This window comes from Natator depressus, chromosome 11, assembly GCF_965152275.1.
Source record: "Natator depressus isolate rNatDep1 chromosome 11, rNatDep2.hap1, whole genome shotgun sequence".
NCBI classification, from domain to species: Eukaryota; Metazoa; Chordata; order Testudines; family Cheloniidae; genus Natator; species Natator depressus.
This window is the reverse complement of record NC_134244.1, coordinates 78,950,725-78,969,892: the sequence shown is the minus strand read 5'-3', so window position 1 is coordinate 78,969,892 and position 19,168 is coordinate 78,950,725. Positions and strand designations below refer to the sequence as shown.

Below are 19,168 nucleotides of genomic sequence, written 5' to 3'. Positions count from 1 at the left end.
TAAGGTCAGGCTTGACAAAGCCCTGGCTGGGATGATTTAATTGGGGATTGGTCCTGCTTTGAGCAGGGGGTTGGACTAGATGATCTCCTGAGGTCCCTTCCAACCCTGATATTCTATGAATCTATGATTGCTCACTCTGTCCTCATTACAGCAGCTGCAATTATACATTATGCTATACCTTACTCCTTCAAAGTGGAGGCTGCCCTCCTGAAAAGGATAATTCCAAATCATTGCAGTGTGTGTTATGATAAACATCCTGCTCAAGACGGACACAGGACTTGAACAACTAATAGGCTGTAGTAAGTCTGAGGTGCAGAACATGAGAGGAAATTAGAACAGCACCTGCTTGTAATATTGTCTTTCTGCCACTAGTTGTAGCTCATCTTATTATAATCAAATTTTTAACTCTTAAAAATACTGATAGTTGCCAGCCAAAAAAATTGGAGAAAAGACACTTTCCAAAGCATTATGAAAAACTATCAAAGAAGTGAACTATAAAACCATAGCAGGAGAAGGCTGAACATGTACTGTATGAAAGCATTTTACTATTCTAAAGAGGTTTACAAGAGGGGGTACAGTGCTCCAGGAAGATCTCTAGAACATGAGATCTGATCATTAACTGTGTTGGTGGGAAGCATGACCGCTGAGTATCATGTCTACTGAACACCATAATGAGTCAATGTGGCTCAGCTAGACTGGCACTGGTAAGTCAGTGTGCCCAGTGTGTCACTAACACAACATGCTGATTTTCGGATAAGATTTTCACAGGCACAGATGGCAGTTTAGGTGTCCAAATAAAGACTGACTTTTGATAGAGCTGGGCAACTCACTGCCATTTGTGTCTTTAAAATTTTCCCTCTTGGTGATCCAAGTACAGTAACTGGGGAAGACAAGATTTTAAAAAAAATTAAAAGGACAGTGGGTGGGATTTTCAAAGCATCCCAAGGGAGTAAGGCACTCAGATGTGACTTTCAATGGAAGTTGGTTGCCTAACTCCCTTAGGCATCTTGGAAACTCCGAGCCCACAGCATTTAACTTGGAGTGACAGACTAGTATTTGCCAAAACGACTAAATCACAATGGCCAATCTGACCTTCGCTGACACATCATTAACATTCTGTAACAAACCTATTCCAGTGAGCTTTCCTTCAAATGCACCATTTGCTGCAACAGAAATTTCCATCTCCACCTCACCCCCAAAGTCCCTCCTTTCTGGATTCATTTTTCTTTCTATTAAAAAAAAGCCAGCAGCCAGAGAGTTTGGTTTCCAAAACTGAGTTTTCCTTTAGTGCAAGTTTGTACATGTTGAAGTTGATGTAAATTCCTTTCAGCTATTTAATGGATGCAGGAAAACTAGAAAGGTCTTTATTTAACATCCTAGCCCCAGGATTGATCGGTTACTAAAAGCAGTTCCTACAGGCTATATAAATCCAGAGGTGGCAGCCAGGGTGTGCCTCACTGGGCCACAATCTACTATACTGTCCCCTATTGCCCCCCTACCTGATTGGACTTTCTTACTACACAAGCTGTGGATTGTTTGCTCAGCTGCATCTACAGGCAGCAGGGACGTCTGCCAACCACATTTCAACAGCCTTTGGCTTACTGATGAACTCAGATATATATTTTAGAAAAATACTTCTAAGATTTTAAGGCAGATTTACTTACTTCTGATGCTTGTATTTTACCACACACACTGTGTATGAAAACTATGGGACTTCAGAGTTTTCAGGGACTTTAGAACTTCAGATTTGTTTAATTAGGAATCAGGTGAGGCAATGAACACTGGTGAACTCTGTGACCTTGGCTTCGAAAGTCAGTTCTTGAGTGTTGTGGGCTTATGGTTTGACGGTTAAAAGAAATACTCAATTTAATTCTTCTGTTACTTGCCCATTACTCCTTTCTTCAAAGCAGGTGTTTCATTATACTGCACCACTGTATCGATTATAGAGGACATTATTCAGGTATTTTGCTCTCATTTGTAATACAAACTTCAAAGCATGTCTTTCTTGACCAGTTTTGTCCTTTGTGATCAGGTAAGCATTGACACTCCCAAAATACCAAAGCTTCTTAGAGGGAGTGTTCCACGAGAGCTGTGATGCTTCACCTCCTTGGCAATCTCTTGGGGAGATAACCAAATTAATGCTGATTATGTCAGTAATAATTCCCATTTGTTCTGCAATCCATACCACTCTCCATACATTTATCACAACACACCATCTCTCTCCTGAGATCCATAAAACTTCCCCCTGGATCTCAAGACACCCTTCGACCTGGAGGGCCACAACCTTTTTCACGTTGCCATCCACCACACCATATCCACTGGAGGTATCATGGCAAACTTCATGGACACACACACAGATTTTTCTATTAAATTTTTTCATTCTACTTTGGGTCTTGTACTGAACCTATCACCACAGTATCTCAGCACCTTATGCTCGCCCACATTTTATTTTTTAATTCCTTCACAGCGGAGGGCATAATCTCACCCAAAGTAACACCCCAATTGACCAAGGCATCAAAACTGGTATTTCAAGGTTGAGGGCTAAGATGCTGAGGATTCAGCAGCTGATGGTTTATGCCTTCGAATCCTAGGCCTCTTTCGCTGTGGCTCATAGTAACGCTGTGGTACTGGGGTGGTCAGGATCCGTGGGATGGCTAAGAACTGAATTTTCTTTTCTGTCCCGGTGTGTAGATCCCTAGCAAGCGCAGTGTGGCTTTGGAGTCCTTTAGAGTATGGACTGATGCATCACTTTTGTATGCCCTCAAAAAGGAGGTCCCTCAACCGCTGTCTGTACCTCCTTTAGCAGCCCTGAGAAATATAACCATGAGGTCCGTCGCATCACCACTGCCATCGATACCAAGCGCGCTGCTGTACCCGCGGCATCTAGCATGGTCTGAAGTGCCATTCTCACTACTAACTGACCCTCGTGTAGGATTGCTCGAAACAGTTCTCATTGTGCTTCCGGTAAGTGGGAAATAAAGGCATAACGTTTAGCATAGTTCATGTGGTCATACTTCACCATTAAGGCTTGGTAGTTGGCAATCCTGAATTGCAAGGTTGCTGAGGAGTATGCCTTCCTACCAAATAAATCAAGTTTATTCCAGTCTCTCTCATAATGGATTTAGTATGATATTGTCAGCCCCGGGAATCCACAGCATCCACAACTATAGAAGTAGGTGAAGGAAGACAGACAGACAGGGATTCTGCATCCTTGGAGGGCACAGAGTACTTTTTAATCGGCCCTTTTACACGTTGGTGTGCTAGAGGCTGGCGTCTGCCAAATGATCTTAGCAGGATCTAGAAGCATCTCATTGACTGGGAGGACGATTCTTGAGGAGGAGGAGATGTGCAGTATACAAATCTAGTAACTTGTGCTGAGTATCTTTCACCTCTTCGGGGGGAATTTGTAGTGTCTGCCATGCTTTTTGTGAGACCCTGAAGCAGTTTAAAATCATTCGCCATGGATGGTGATAGGGGCATCACTGCCTTGTCTGTGGAGGTGGAGGAGGAGATATTCCTGTGTGGTGTAACCTTCTCTTCTAGGCTGGCCTCTTGCTCTTCAAAAGTTTCCTCTTGCTGTTCTGGGGCTCTGGATACAGAGGCTGAAGGAGACCATCTTATGGATTGTCGGTAAGAGATGCTAGATGCCGGAGAAGTATGATGTCTGTAGGCTGCTCACAGGTCCCAGTACAGCCACTGGGGCTGGGGAAAGGACACGAGTGGTGGTACCCACGAGTGGCCATACCAAGAAGGTTGAGGCTCAGACCGAGAATGTAACTGGGAGGGTCCTGGTTGATGTAGAGATGGGCCATGGTGTCAGGGTAGTAGCGAGAAGATATCATCCTGGTCACTGAGTCCTCACTGGATAGCAGTGGAGCCGATAAGGAGACTGGAGGCAAACGCCCCGGTACCAGTGGTGATTCTGGGGATCGAGATGTAGAGCGGGAACTCTGGAATCTCAGCCATCATGAGGTCTCTAGAAAAACTAAACGACTGCAGTACCACTGTGATCAGCGCATTCAGGGCTTGTTGGTGCCCAGTCGCTGGTACAGAGGAAATTGGAAGAGATCTTGTGAGAAATGATCGGTTTGACAAGGGTTGTTTGGAAGTAGTTGGTACCGTAGGTTTCCGCGTTGGTACCGCCTTCACAGAGACGGTACGGTCTTTGCTCTTGCCTTTAGCAGGCAGTGCTGCTGCTTCAGAGCCTGTACCCTTCAAGTCCTTCGGCTTATAGGTGGTGTCTGCACCGGAGGACCCATGTGTCCTACTGGTACCGTGTTTTGGGGCTGTCGGTGCCTAAGTGACCCATTGTGCTGGGGATCTCCTCTAGCCAGTCAGGAGCTCAGTCAAAGGGCTTGCAGCCCTCTTTTTGGAGAGAGCGAGAAGAGCCTGATGATTTCCTGCTCAGCTCTCCCTCCTTAGAAGTTGAAGGCTCTGGGGACTATCTTTGCCGTGGAGGGGATTTGGGACTGGGGTCAGATGACTGTTTCAGAGCACCTTCCATCAGGACTAGTTTCTACTTTAACTCCTGGTTCTTTGCGGATCTAGCATTCAATTGTTGGCACAAGGTACACTTCTGCGGAATAGGAGTCTCTCCGAGGCACAGGACGCAGCAAGAGTGTCTGTCCGTAAGCAGTACTGCATTCCTGCAGGAGAGGCACCGTTTAAAACTGGGGGATCCAGGTATGCTCCTTACTGTGGTGATCCGCAGACAGTGGGGGGGGGGAAACAAGGGGAGGGGGAACAGGGAGAAGGATTTTTTTTTTTAAACATGGGGAAAAAAACTAAAGAAAACTCTATAAAGCTAAGAAAAAACAAATGGAAACTCTAGCAGGAGCTAAGAAAGTGAACTCAAACTCTGAGGTAAAGAGAAAAGCAGACTGCTATTCGCTCTGTCTCAGGCCAGGGGCAGCAGAGAAAGAACTGAGGGTGGGTCACCCATGCAGGGCTAGTTAGCTTCAAAGAAGAGCACAAGGGAGGGAGACTGCATGTGCAAGCCAAATGGACACTGCTATCTAAAATCTCTGATCAGAGGTGCAGGGATGCAGACAAATGTATAGTAGAGCTACTATTTCTACAGGGTAGAAAAGTAAAACTTTGCAACAATGCCCAGTGAGAAAGGCAGTTAATAAAAATGAAGAGTTCCTGATCTCACGGCTACGTTTATGGGTTAAAATTTGCTTGGATCATTTCTCTTTAAATCCCTAAGAATTGTGGCAGATGGTGCATTACAACAAGCAATGTGGGTGGTAAAATCCTACATGTCACCTTTGCTCATTTTGCACAAATATATAACAGGATATATTCCATTTTAAGAAAAATGCCAGAATCATTTAAGTTGGCCATATACTTCAAACAACCCACTCTCAATAAAATCCAAGAATCAATAAACTGTCCCCATATAAAAGGACTATTTCACTCTATAGGCCCAGTATGCCTCCTTTTCTTCATGTTTTTTTAGGACACCAAGATAAATGTTTATTTTGGATGCCTGGGGAAAAGGTCTACCTTTCCCCTTACCTTGTTCAGAACAGACTGCAATGTGGAACGGCACGCAGGGATTTGCCAAATTAAAAAGTAGGAACATTCTCTTTTTGTAATCAATGAGGGAAAATCTACCATTGATGCAGGGGGTGCGGGTGGGAGAGGGGAGGGATGGGAACCCAAAATAAACCACCAACCCACAGGATTTACTTTCATTTCATTCTGCCTTTCTTAAGCGACTAACACAAGGTTATGGTGTGCATAGCTCTGCAGATGGTTTATCACAGAACACCCAGTTCTAATGTTCAATTTTTTCGGTAAATTTGAAGTGCCTGACATCCTAAAAAAGTTAGGAAAGAGGTGATGTAATTATTCACCATTTGGAAAGGGTATTTCTAGAGTCAATATTTTAATGAATTATTTGATAATAGTTTTTTATTTTATGTTTATTACCATGTACAGTGCTTGTTATTTGAAAATGAATGGAAGTGAAATATGGATTAAATTACAAAACATGCACACTATAAATGGTTAACAGTTTCTACATCCCCTTTTACCGAAGTAGTACATCCTGCTATCAAAGTAGAACAAAACAGTCACACTTTTATTGAGCTACACCGTTTCCCCCTTTTTTCTATAGCACAGGAAAGGGCAGAACACTCATTTTGGACAAGTTTTTTTTTTTTTTTTAATCCATTTGACTCCAAAACCACAGTTTGGATTTTTTATTATGCAAAATATTGTGTGATCATAAATAGCATCGTCTATTTAAAATGCAGAAACCATCTACTAGGGATCCCCAAGAGAAACCTTTTCACAGTAACCATTGGAAAAGAGTAAAACAAATAATTTCTCAATTAACAGGATGCTTTTTCTGCTTACACCAGGTATGAAGTTCAAAGTAGGAGGCCAAGAAACAAGGACACAATGTTCTTTGCCCTGCAAATTCTGAAAGTGAGTGAGTGTTCCCAGCTTCTGAACTGGAACCCACAAAGAAAAAAAAAAAAATCAGATTTCAAAAAGAGCAGGGATATTATTTTTTATTTAGAACACACAATTTAAAGTTCATATTTATACGGAGGAACAGAAATGCTGAAACAAACACAGGAAGAGCCACCTAGCCCAGCTCAGCTTCTGGCGGTCATCTTACTCAACATCAATGAACGTTCTGGAGAAGCATCAAAACTAAATACATAGCAAGGGTTTGTTTAAGCAAAGTCCTAGGAGGTTTTGAAACCCGAACACATCCAAAACCAAATCTAATGATTAATTTTTATACATACAGGAAGTTAAGTGGAAAATATTAACTCAGCACTGATTTATAGAGGGCAGTAGTTCTATACAGACATTGGTTCTTTCTGAATGACATCTTTAAGATCCAGCAGTTGCTTTCTGTCCATTCTGCTAAAGCTCTTGTTTACGTCCTCATCTTTAACCTTGCCTACTACAATCTCTCCTTTCTTTGCCTTCGCAGATGCTTCGTCCCGCCGCCTCTGCATTTATATCCATTCAAAATGATACCAAAAAAAAAAAAAAATCATCTTCCTGCCTTGTCATTTAGTGCGTGACCCCACTCTTGCATCCCTTCACTGGCAATTTCCATGCCTCACCCATCTCAACAAACACAAATAACTTGTCTTCATATTTAAGGCCCTTCATGGCTTAGCTCTCCCTCATCTCTCAGACTATTAAGCTGTTGAATCCCCATCTCTCTGTCAATGGTACCAGCCTTCATCAGCCATTAGTCTAAGGATATGTCTACGTTGCAATGTAAGCCCAGGGTCAACCATGAGTTAGCAGACCGGGATTGTTAACCTAGGGTTTGAGAGTCTACACTCATTTGTAACCCCAGATTAGGAATTGTTGAGCCCAGGATCCCAACCTAGGGCTCCAGTGTCTACACTACATTATGTAGGGCCAAGTCCAACAACCCGTATGCCAGAATTACTAGCACCCTCCCACATGTGGGTGCTTTAGCTCTTTGTTGGTGTACAGTGTAGGAAATCTTGACTGTCCACTAAACTTGACTCTCCAGTGAGCAAAGAAAGTCAGCCTGTGGGATACTTTTGGTGGACTCCCAGAGCCCAAGTCTGGTGGGGCTGCGTCAACACTGCAAAGCAATAGGGCTTGAACCCTGTGTTCCAGCTTGATTCAGGCTTGGATCCTGCACCCCCACGGGGTCCTGGGACTGAGCCACGAGAAAGTGCAATTTGTGTGCAGATGGAAGGGGGTAGACTTGAGCCTGAGTTCAAATCCTGGGCTTACAGTTCAGTGTAGACATACCCTAATTTTTCCTTTAGACAACTTCATGCTTTGTTTCAGGTCATGTATGGGAAGGGCTCCTCACATAACTCCACAAAGACACATTGCTGTCCTCTTTCAAATTCCTCCTTGAAACTTGCTTCTGCCATGACACCTACAAAACACTTAATTAGGCAGCGGATGTGTTGTGACCCCTGGTAATTACAATAAGCATAACTGTCTCACTGTGACTTTGTGCATACATTCTGCCCCCCCGCCAGTCTCTTTGCTGTATCCACCTGTTGTCTCATCTTACATTTACATTGTAAGCTCTTCAGTGCAGGGATCATCTCTTTTTTTGGGTGCGTGGTGTACACATACAGTGTCTTGCACAACAGGCCCCGATTTCTAATTGGGGACTCCAGGCACTACAGGAACTCAAATTATAAATATTCACAAAATCCTGTTCATTACATGCAACCATCTTTTGGTGACCTCAGGGTATTCCTGAGAGCTGTAGTCACAGTGATCTGAGCCTGGGACTAGGATAAAAGACAAGATGGATCTGAGCATTCCATTAGCCTGTGCTAATTTTCCCTCAGTGATGTTAAATGAAAGGTTCATCAGCCATATCCAGGCTCTACTGCAGGAGCCCTGAAATAGTATGGTGGTTTACTTGCAGAAACATATTCATTATGCTAGTATCAAAAGTTTCTCACTGTATTTTACTGCAGCTTTAAATAATCACTACATCACGACAAAGCACTGATAATGCAACTGGCCTTCGGTATGCCCCTAGGGTAGCTGCATTCTCATAGTTAAATCCCACTGGAAGCATTTCCTTGTGACACAAACTAGTAGGATACAGAGAAGCTTGGGCTCCCAAAGAACAGACTGCGTCACAACACGATCTGAGGATAGTTTAAATAAACACAGCTAATTTAACTGTCATAAATTACTACTACTGAGGTAACATCTTTTATTGAACCAACTTCTGCTGGTGAGAAAGAAACTTCTGAGCTACACAGACTGCTTCTTCAGCCATAAAAAATATTACCTCACCTTGTGTCTCTAATATGCTGGGACTGACAAGACTACACCACTGCATACATAAATGACTAATAGCATTTATGGGGGATCCATCATATCATATGGCTGATAGACTAGTGCAGAGCCTATGCTGTTCTGAGGAACTTTACCAAAAATAATATCAACAATCAGCATGATTGGTTTGGTCTTAAAGTGATAAGATTTTTTGTTTTTAAACCATTTGTAATAAAAGGAAACTTTATCCAGGTTATGGAACTATTTACTAAATTTGTTTCAAGCAAAAACCTTGCAGAATTGCTTCTTTTTAAGTGAACTTTTTTGGTAGTACAAAGATGGGAGTTTTTAGTAAGTGATCCCACGTAGCAAAAACTCTATTTCATAACCTGTCTACTTTTGCCATGCATCAAATAAATGAAGTGGAATACAAAACATAACATCTGTTTCTTTCTCCGACTGTTTAATATAGGGGTCAGGTTCTAACCAAATATATTTAGGAAGTCTTTTCAGGAATTTGTTAGGCTGAATGCAGCTAATCAAGACAGCAAAAACCTTGTGTATTTCCAAGGTGACCTCTTTGTTTGACCTGAAAAATTTGTATATTATTTTAAGTACTTTCACTACATAGCTTTTGCATTTGTAGATTTAACCTTCTTTTTCTAACATCAGTGTTTCAAGAAAGCATAGGTACGTTTGTGAGGGTGGGCATGGAAAGTATTTCAGATGAAGCTATGAATAAATAAATGCTACATTGCAATCAGCAGTTAAAAGTTACGGTGTGTAATATCCTCTAGTCAAAACATAACACTGCTGAATTCTAAGCATTAATTTACCATCTTTACCCACTTTATAGATTGGATTTTTAAAATCAAACAGTATCTAATAATAAATTAATGCACATAAACAGTACTCAGAATACAGACAGACAATTTTTCTGATCTTTGCTAAGTAACAGCTTTAGGCTTTAAAGTCTAAAGAATTGAAGATGGAAAAAAGAAACATTCTTCTGCCAGCAGGATTAGTTTAGCGACATCAGGGAAGATACGTACTCTTACTTTTAGGGGAAAAAACCCCACCTTCATACTGTCAACTGCAACTAAGATTTTGCAGTCACCAAGTTAACGAGGCAGTTCAGCTACAGCTTGAGAGAGATGAGACCTCCTCCATTAGCTCCAATGCTACCACAGTGTGTCAGATACTCAGCTGTATCACCTTCAACATATGGACTTTGCAATTCCCCTGACAGTGCCTGAGTGAAGATATTTTTAATACTATTTCTTTTTGCACCACACATTCAGTTTCTTAATTCCTCAAATTGAGGCAAATGCTTTCCTGAAATCCAATACCCTCTCAATTATCACGGCTACCAAGCTCCTTTAATTTCCCCCTCAAACAGTTCTTCTCTATTGTTGGAAAAATAACAGCTTCTCTCTGGATCATAAAGATGTCTCTGATGTAATCTGAAAAGCAGTAGCGATAAAGACCCAGTACAATAGCAGGCAGCTACTTAGAGGTCATATGATACAAAGATATACAGTGTGACTAAATGATCACAGAGGAGGGATACAACTGCCATGTGCGTTTGAAAAATGTGAATGGCCAGAAGGGAGCAGATTTGTTCGCTATGGTTTAAGGAGATTTAATTAGGAGAAATGGAATGAAATTATTCAAAAGGAGATTTGGGCTGATTACCAAAAAAAAGTCTCCTGACAGTGAAATCTATTAAGTGTTGTACAGCTTCTCACAGGAAATGGATGAAGTCCCACTGCTTACCTTGACGGGACAAAATACTCTACAGAACAATCCCGCCCTGGCAGAGGAATGAACTAAATGACCTGATAATTTCCCCCAAATCTAGTTTATCAGATTTGATGACTGAACAGCACCATCTAGTTACAGATCTAGGAATGGTAACGTGCACAGAAGAAAATCCAATACAAGTTCAGTGTACGCTGCTGGTAACTAATTATGCAGTACTGCAGAGCAGAATGTCTACAACTCACTCATCCCCTCCATTCTCTAAGCATTTGTATACAGACAGAGCTCATTCCTGCCAATGGATATTAAATCAACAGCCTTATTAGTTCAAGATGACCTGTATACTTTGTATATAGGAACTTTCACTAAAATTTGTTGTAAACAATAGACTTTGCTGTAAGAACCAGAGGGGGCTAGTATTTCTGTACATTTAAAGAAAAGGAGTACTTGTGGCACCTTAGAGACTAACCAATTTATCTGAGCATAAGCTTTCATGAGCTACAGCTCACTTCATCGGATGCATACTGTGGAAAATATAGAAGATGTTTTAATACACACAAACCATGAAAAAATGGGTGTTTATCACTACAAAGGGTTTTCTCTCTCCCCACCCCACTCTCCTGCTGGTAATAGCTTATCTAAAATGATCACTCTCCTTACAATGTGTATGATAATCAAGGTGGGCCATTTCCAGCACAAGTCCAGGTTTTCTCCCCCCGCCCAAACACACTCTCCTGTTGGTAATAGCTTTAGATAAGCTATTACCAGCAGGAGAGTGGGGTGGGGAGACAGAAAACCCTTTGCAGTGATAAACACCCATTTTTTCATGGTTTGTGTGCATAAAAACATCTTCTGTATTTTCCACAGTATGCATCCAATGAAGTGAGCTGTAGCTCACGAAAGCTTATGCTCAAATAAATTGGTTAGTCTCTAAGGTGCCACAAGTACTCCTTTTCTTTTTGCGAATACAGACTAACACGGCTGTTACTCTGAAATCTGTACATTTAGTATTGGGCTAGATCGGGGTAGTCAATTATTTTTTGTCAAGGTCCAAATTTCTCAGTCAAGGTGTAGTCAAGGTCCAGACTCTAGAGAAACATTTTTCACACCGCAAGTGCCCCTATTGAACAAACTCATGCAAGCTGTGCATTAGTAATATACCCCATTGCTAATATTTGTAATGCATTACATGAAAAATAAAATCAAACCGCTGTATAAATTAAGCATAGTGGTCAAGCCTCTGTTCTGATGCTGTGCAAAATAAAACAGTAAGTATTAGTCCACTCTTCCTGAAATGAATAGTTTTTGGTATCAACTTTACTTTTTTTTTGGTGCCACGTGTAAACACAAAGCCATTAAACGTCGAAAGCACCGGAGGCATGACTACCGCTTTCAACAGTGTAAATGCGCCTATGAGCATGAAATCATTTTTTAAAAAGGAACACACAGCTTTTTATTGGAGGAAATGATGATAGCTCAAATTAAGCAAATAAAGAGTTAAGGCGGACCAGTCAATCATTAATTCACAATACAATGTATTGGAGATTGCACTGTGAGAAAATAAGAGGGTAAAAATAATTTTAAAAACAACAATAATGATCATCAGTAAATAAAAAGATTTTGCAGTCTGTTCAAACACGTCTTTTGGTCCAGATTTGGTCTGCGGTCTGCCTTTTGACTATTCCAGTCTAGATAATACTTAGTCCTGCCTTGAGTGCAGGGGACTGGACTAGAAGACCTCTTGAGGTTCCTTCCAGTCCTATACTTCTATGGTCTATGATTTGTAATGCAATGTATTTTAAAGTAGAATAAAGAGGAGTTTGACGCAGCAAAGTCTTCTGATAATGGGTTGCCATTTGGAAAAATCTAATGGGTTTTCTTGTTTGAGGAGGTATTCATTGTATTGTTTGACCTCACTTTTCCTCTGCCGCATTGTGAGACTCTCCCCCGGCCAAGGAAGGCTGGCTGGACACAGCCTCCCGCATCACTCAGAAAGATGCTCCTTCCCTCTGAGGAACTGCACTTCTCCTTGACAGTCCCAACATGGGGAGGAAGGAAAGTAAATCCTGATTCCTCTGCCCTAGATCCATAAAGGGATTTAGGTGCCTAAATTGCTTGCCTCTCCCCATTCATTGTATAGGGAGAACATGGCCTAATTAAGGCTTTGTGGATTTCAGTGATTTTTAGGCGCCTACAAGTTAGGCATTGCAACCCCTATGTCTATTTGTGGATCCAGGCCTTTCTGACAACATAATCTACTGCCTCCAGACAGCAAGGCAAACTGTGTTTATTTTTTAAGACTAGATATACCAATCTCAGGTCTTAACTATGGACAAACTGAAGATTACACTTCGAAGGGTTCAGGTTAACACTACCACTTTTGGCACAGAAACTGGAGGCCACTATTGAGCCATAATAACTCTTCATAAGGTAAGTTCTTCAGGTGTGTCTGTTTTTCAGTCATCTAGAGATATTTATACTCTCTAATGAATTCTGTTCCCGATCCACCAAGATGCCAGCAGCCAGCCTTGTTGCATCAAATTAAAAAAAAGAGTTATGTGACTAGAATGGGACTATAGTATTCAAAAGCTTCCCAAGATACTTGTCCACAACAGTGAATCAACCACAAAGTCATCAGACAACCTTCATGACTCAAGGTATCTTTGGGACTAATATTAAAACTATAGCCATACAGTCTGCCACTAAGTGTGAAATTATTAACTCTGATATGACAAAAGAAACCCAATGGCCAAGGTCCTCAAAACTGACTAGTGATTTTGGATGCCCAACCTGAGACACCTTAATAGGGGCAAGATTTTCAGAAGATGGGTGCTCAGCAACTTTTTTCAAGTTGGGCACCCAATATTTGAGGCACATAAAATCCCAGGTCACTACTGAAGTTCTTGCCCAATGAAAACAGTTATGAATAAAGATTAAGGATAAACTGAAGTAAAAATAGGTTTGTGGACTTTCCAGGTGAGATTTGATGATAACTGGGAGTTACAAGTGCCTTCTTGTAAGCACATGAAAGTCTACCTGTCTAGGTTCTTATATTGGCACTCGCCAACATATATTTTAGTGACCCCCAAGGTCTTTCTCCAGCTCATCAAGTTGGCCCAGTAATTTACTAGCCTTCTCAATGGCTGGTTGATCAGGAAAATCAATCAAAAGTTATTGTGCACTCTAATAGGCATTTGCAACAAGATCTTGACAAGGCACAAAGAGTAAAGGATTTTCAGTATAAAGACTAAAGACACATACTACATTAATTACACTTCAGTACTGACTGGAATCAAGATAGCTTTGGAGACATGAAGCAGTATCAGAGAACCAACATCTGATTATACTTTATAAGGTTAATAGTATCCTAAGGTCCTATTTTGGTTAGCAGCCCATGAAAACTGTTGTTGGACAACAGGATGCTGCTCTACTAATGCCCAAAGGACAACTAAGACTGGAATCAAAACATTACAGCTATTCAAACACACAAATCATGTCTCATATAGTTCCCAACTGAAGCAGTATTACAACTACAGCAGCTTGAAATTAATAAAACTCATTGGCTTCTGTTGCTGCAAAGATGCTTTCTTGATAAAGTCAAGCGACTTCAATTATAGAGCTCTGACCAGAATACGAGTGTTCAGTGACATTTGATAAGTAGCAAAATGAGAGATGTCACTATCTTCTCAGACTCACTTATTTTCCTCATTCTCTGTCCTGTCTTTTTTTCATTTTCCAGCTAACGAAAATAAAGGACATGAAAAAGGAGTACGGTACCAAATACAAAAACAAAATGAAAAAAGGGAGAAAGGCAGAGACTGATATGGAAAACTTGACATAATTTGAGAAGCACAAAGATAAATTTAAGAAATCAAGGATAATAACTAGATAAGTAAGGAAAATAAAACTGGGAAGAAAAAAACAATGCACGGACGAAAGAGAGGTCACTGCTGAAACATTTATGAATGACAAGTCTTTGGAGCCCATTATCAAATTACCTTCTCTGTAGACTTTGACTGTTGCGATGTCTCATAATCTCTCTTTGTTTCCAAGATTCTTTTTACAAGACCACCTGTTGAAGATCAATGTTTCTCTTAGTGCTGGTTACTGACACTAAAACACTGTTGTAAATAATCTGAAAACTAATCTAAAACCTGATCACTTAATTCTGTTAAATGAAAACTGATTTTAGAGACCAGCTGTAACTGTATTCTAGTAAATTAGTCTATCTATCCCATCTCCATATGATGTCAAGATGGTGTAGTGGCAAGTACATTACACAGCACAGCCAGAAAGGAGATGGGGAGAGGAAAGAAATCAAGTCAGGTCACAGAATCATAATAGAGGCATACTAGGCTTCGTTCATCTTCCTGAGGCACATACCAAGGTCTGTCTTTTGCTCCTCTCGGTTGAACTGCCAAAGAGGCAGCATCTAAACTGGTGGTCAAAGCAAGGATAAAGGCTTTACGGGAGCCACATCCAAATCTGCTTGGCTGGAGGGTAATGGATAGGAGAAGGATAAATGGGAACAGCCCAAAGGACAACATCCCCAAACAACTATTTTTGTCAATCAGACTACCTCATGTTATAACAGTATATTTACAAGACTACTATTCTAGCCTTTGAACTGCTGACTTAAAGGCAACCTGAACCACCCAAAGTAGGTTAAAGTAAACCTTTCTTTTGCAAAAATATCAAAGAGTAAATGTGGTTTTAATTTTTATTTAAATACATTTGAAAAAATTAACACAAAATTATGTGAAAGTATAGTTCACTAAAGGTATAGAGCCACACTCTTGACTTATATGTTATCATAACAATCTCTTACATTTATACAGCATTTTTCATTCAGAAAAATTAGCCAAATGCTGTACAGACTACATACAGAGATCATCTAATCTCTATGCCCTTCCTTTACAAAGTGCAAAATTTACATGTGGACATTTAGGAAAAACACCTCTCTCAAATAAACCAGGTCCAATACAATTACAATGGATTCTAGGTTTTGAGAAACTAAATAAATGAGATTTGGGATAAAGAATAAGCCTAATGATGTTTAGAACCAAGTTGCTTGTGTAGATTTATTTGTACACTTTTTCAAAGTTTACTCTAAATCAGTCAATCATACAGAGGTACACACACTGCTGGATAAAGTAACATGCCACAAGAACATTTAAATTATTTCGAGACAAAGCATGTCTCCTGAACTCAGCCTAAAGAGACAACCATCTGAATTGGATACTTGATTACATTTCAGAGATACCAAGTCTACTATTCACACTGACAGAGTTACAGATTACACTGCCATGGTGCACTGCCCAACAGGCTTTTCATAGCTATGAAGATCAGAATTTGCAGGATTCTATTTTTTCTGCAACTTTTAATGTCGTCATTAGTACCTAAAGCAACACAAGGTATTACCTGCATTTCCTATGCAGTCTTAGGTGTGTATTGTAGAAGAGGAAACAGCACTCAGGTATTGTTAGGTAAGAGACATTTAATTTATTCTGTTTTAAAATATAGTTATAATACATCTAGAGATGTAGTCTGTTAAGGCTCAGCAATCAAACTGTTGAAAGGTTTTTGTTTTTTTTCCTTCAAAGCATTTTATTTTATTTTAGCACAACAATGCTAAATATTGGAGGTACAGGTTTTCTATACATTCATTCAGGTACAGTGTCCTTCAGAAATTCTCATTTAAATGACACTATGTAGCGATAACTCAACTTTCCTGTTAACTGAAGTGGTCACACAGACCATGCTGGGCTATTGAGTATGAAGTCTGAAACTAACTCCCTGCAGATTTCTGGGCTAGCCCAGAATCAGTTTCCAAATGATTTTTCTCATCTTTTTTCATACTTTAACATAACATTCTTATGGCTGTGAGAAACAACAATACTACTTGATACCTAGATAGTATTTTATGTTTTCAAAGCGCTATGCAAACATGAGCTAGTCTTCACAACACCTTAGCCCTGATTCAGCTAAGCACTTAAGCATGTGAAATCAATGAGACTGAAGCATCTGCATAAATTTAAGTATGGATAACATTTTCAAAAGCATTTAAGTGACTTAGAAGCTTAAGTACCAGCAGGAGTCAGGCCTGGTCTACAGCAGAAAATTAGGTTGGTATAATTACGTCACTCAGGGGTGTGAAAAATCCACACCCCCGAGCGCTTTAGTTAAGCCGACCTAAGGGCATATCTACACTACAAGCTATTTTAGGTTGTCTTATAGCTACTGTAGCAGTTACTGCGATGGTTCAAGTCCACACTTCCCTCCTTCTGTTGGTGGTGTGCCTCCTCACCAGGAACACTTCCAGAGACTTAAGGGGGGGCTGAGAGCTCAGAATCTCAGCTCTACATAGCTCCCTGCTGGGAGCCTGTCTGCTCTCCCCACACCCCCTCCGGGTTCTTGGCTCCCTGCTCCCCACTTGGAGCTCCACACCTAGAACCTGGGTGGCTGCCAGGTTCCCAGTGGGGAGCCAAGAGCCCAGTGTGGAGGGGGTGGTGAGCTGGGAGCCTCGGTGTTGCGGGGCTCCCAACAGAGAGCCAGAGCAGCAGCTGAACTGGAGGACAGGAGCCTGGGGGGCAGCCAGGCTCTAGTTGGAGCCCCCGACCCACCCCTGGGTGATCGCTCAAGCTGCGAGCAGCTTTCTTGTCAGTTTCACGGCTCCAGCATGGAGCCAATGTAAGTAACTCACAGTGTTCACATAGAAGCTGCATCATCCTAACTGCATCGACATAAGCCCTACGCCTCTTGTGGAGGTGGAGTTATTATGTAGGTGTAGTAGGGCACTTACATCAGCGGGAACAAGGCTGTAGTGTCTACACTGACATAAACAGGTCAACATAAGCTGCTTTACATTGACCTGTTGCAGGGGGTTGGACTAGATGACCTTCTGGGGTCCCTTCCAACCCTGATATTCTATGATATTCTATGACCTAACTCTGTAGTGTAGACCAGGCCTAAGTCCCCGTGTAGACATTGGTAGGTCAACCTAGCTACTGCGTCTCACGGAGGTGGATTACCTCTGCCGTGCAGTTCCTCCTGTCAGAGTAAGTAGTCTCTACACTGAAGAATTACAGCAGTGCAGCTATGCTGCTGTAGTGTTTTACGTATGAACAAGCCCTTAGGCACTTAAGCATGTGAGGTAAAATTTTCAAAAGCTTAAGCGCTTTGCTGAACTGGAGCTCTTGTAAACTAGACAATCCTCAATCCAATCCCAAGGTCTCTCTATATAGAGATATTTGTACTGGGGCAGCTACACTGATGCAAAACTCCCGTGTAGATACACTGTCTCGGTATAAAATGGGAATTGACCCCTTGGCGGCTTACCACAATCACAAAACCACAGTCCCTGATAGGCAGAGACAGAGAGAAGTTAAGTGACTCCCTCAAGGCCACAAAATGGGTCAGTGGTAGAGCTCAGATTAGAACTCATATCTACATGATTGTTTTTCAGGAGACACTTCTCAGAAGTTAAGTTTCTATTCAGCGTTATTATAATTTAAAACAGGGGTAGGCAACCTATGGCACACATTCCAAAGGCGGCACGCGACCTGATTTTCAGTGGCACTCACACTGCCCAGGTCCTGGCCAATGGTCCCGGAGGCTCCGCTGCCGGCCTGGGGTACCATCTGCCGGCCCTCTGCCATCCCGGGTTCTGTCTGCCGGCCCTGCTCAGCCCGCTGCTGGCCCCGGGTCAGGGCCACTGGTCCCGGGGGCTCTGCTGCTGGCCTGGGGTTCCGTCCACCAGCCCTCTCAGCCCGCTGCCAGGCCCAGTTTCCAGTCACTGGTCCAGGGGGCTCCGCTGCCGGACTGGGGTTCCAGCCACCATCCCTGCTCAGCCCGCTGCCAGCCCCGGGTCCCAGCCACTGTCCCGGGGGGCTCTGCTCCTGGCATCGGCCCGGGGGGCTCTGCAGCCGCCCCACGCTGTGCCCCTCTGGCCCCAGCCTGGGGCAGTGAGGGGTGAAGACAGGGCCAAGAGGGGGAGCAGCTCAGCATGGATTCTTATTACTGGCACGCAAAACCTTAAATTAGAGTGAATAAATGAAGACTCGGCACACCACTTCTGAAAGGTTGCCGACCCCTGATTTAAAAGGACAACAAGTTTAGTTCCTGATAATATGTGCTACTTATTATATAAGTGTGACCTGACAGTTCCGACCACACTCAAAAGAAAGTCTACATGGGCTGTGTAATAATACCAAACTTAGCTCCTTCTTGGGCTTTGCTTTACTGGTAACTTAGTCACCACCACAAAACAAAACTAATTAAGCCTAGGTGCCTGGTGGATTGATTTAAATCACCAATTTTAAATCGGAAACCATGATTTAAATCTTCGATTTTAATACGGTTTTGCATTTGTACTTTTTAGTTATCTTCCTAAAGAGAAAGGTTGATTCTCATTGGTTGGTAACCATTAAAACATGTTGATTTGCAACTAAATATAGCCATTATCCTAACTTTGGTGCTTATTTTGCTAACCAGGAGAATATACTATATTATACAGATTTATTTAAGCAATTATATAGTTTAACTTATATGTATTTAGATTCTTAAGTTTTATATTTTATTAAGTTAGAAAATGGTGAATGTGAATGATGCGTTTCTTATTTGCTAGATGATTTTTTTT

General features: G+C 41.7%; 1 protein-coding gene across 6 annotated transcripts in view; it reads right to left on the bottom strand.

Annotated features, from left to right (window-relative positions):
* TRAF3IP1 (TRAF3 interacting protein 1) overlaps nt 1–19,168 on the bottom strand; it is a 93,146-nt gene that overhangs the window by 13,555 nt on the left and 60,423 nt on the right. For all 6 annotated transcript variants that reach the window (XM_074968247.1, XM_074968251.1, XM_074968245.1 and 3 more), the window contains one exon: nt 14,529–14,602. In XM_074968247.1, coding sequence (XP_074824348.1) covers nt 14,529–14,602 — 74 coding nt within the window. The remainder of the gene's footprint in view (nt 1–14,528; nt 14,603–19,168) is intronic.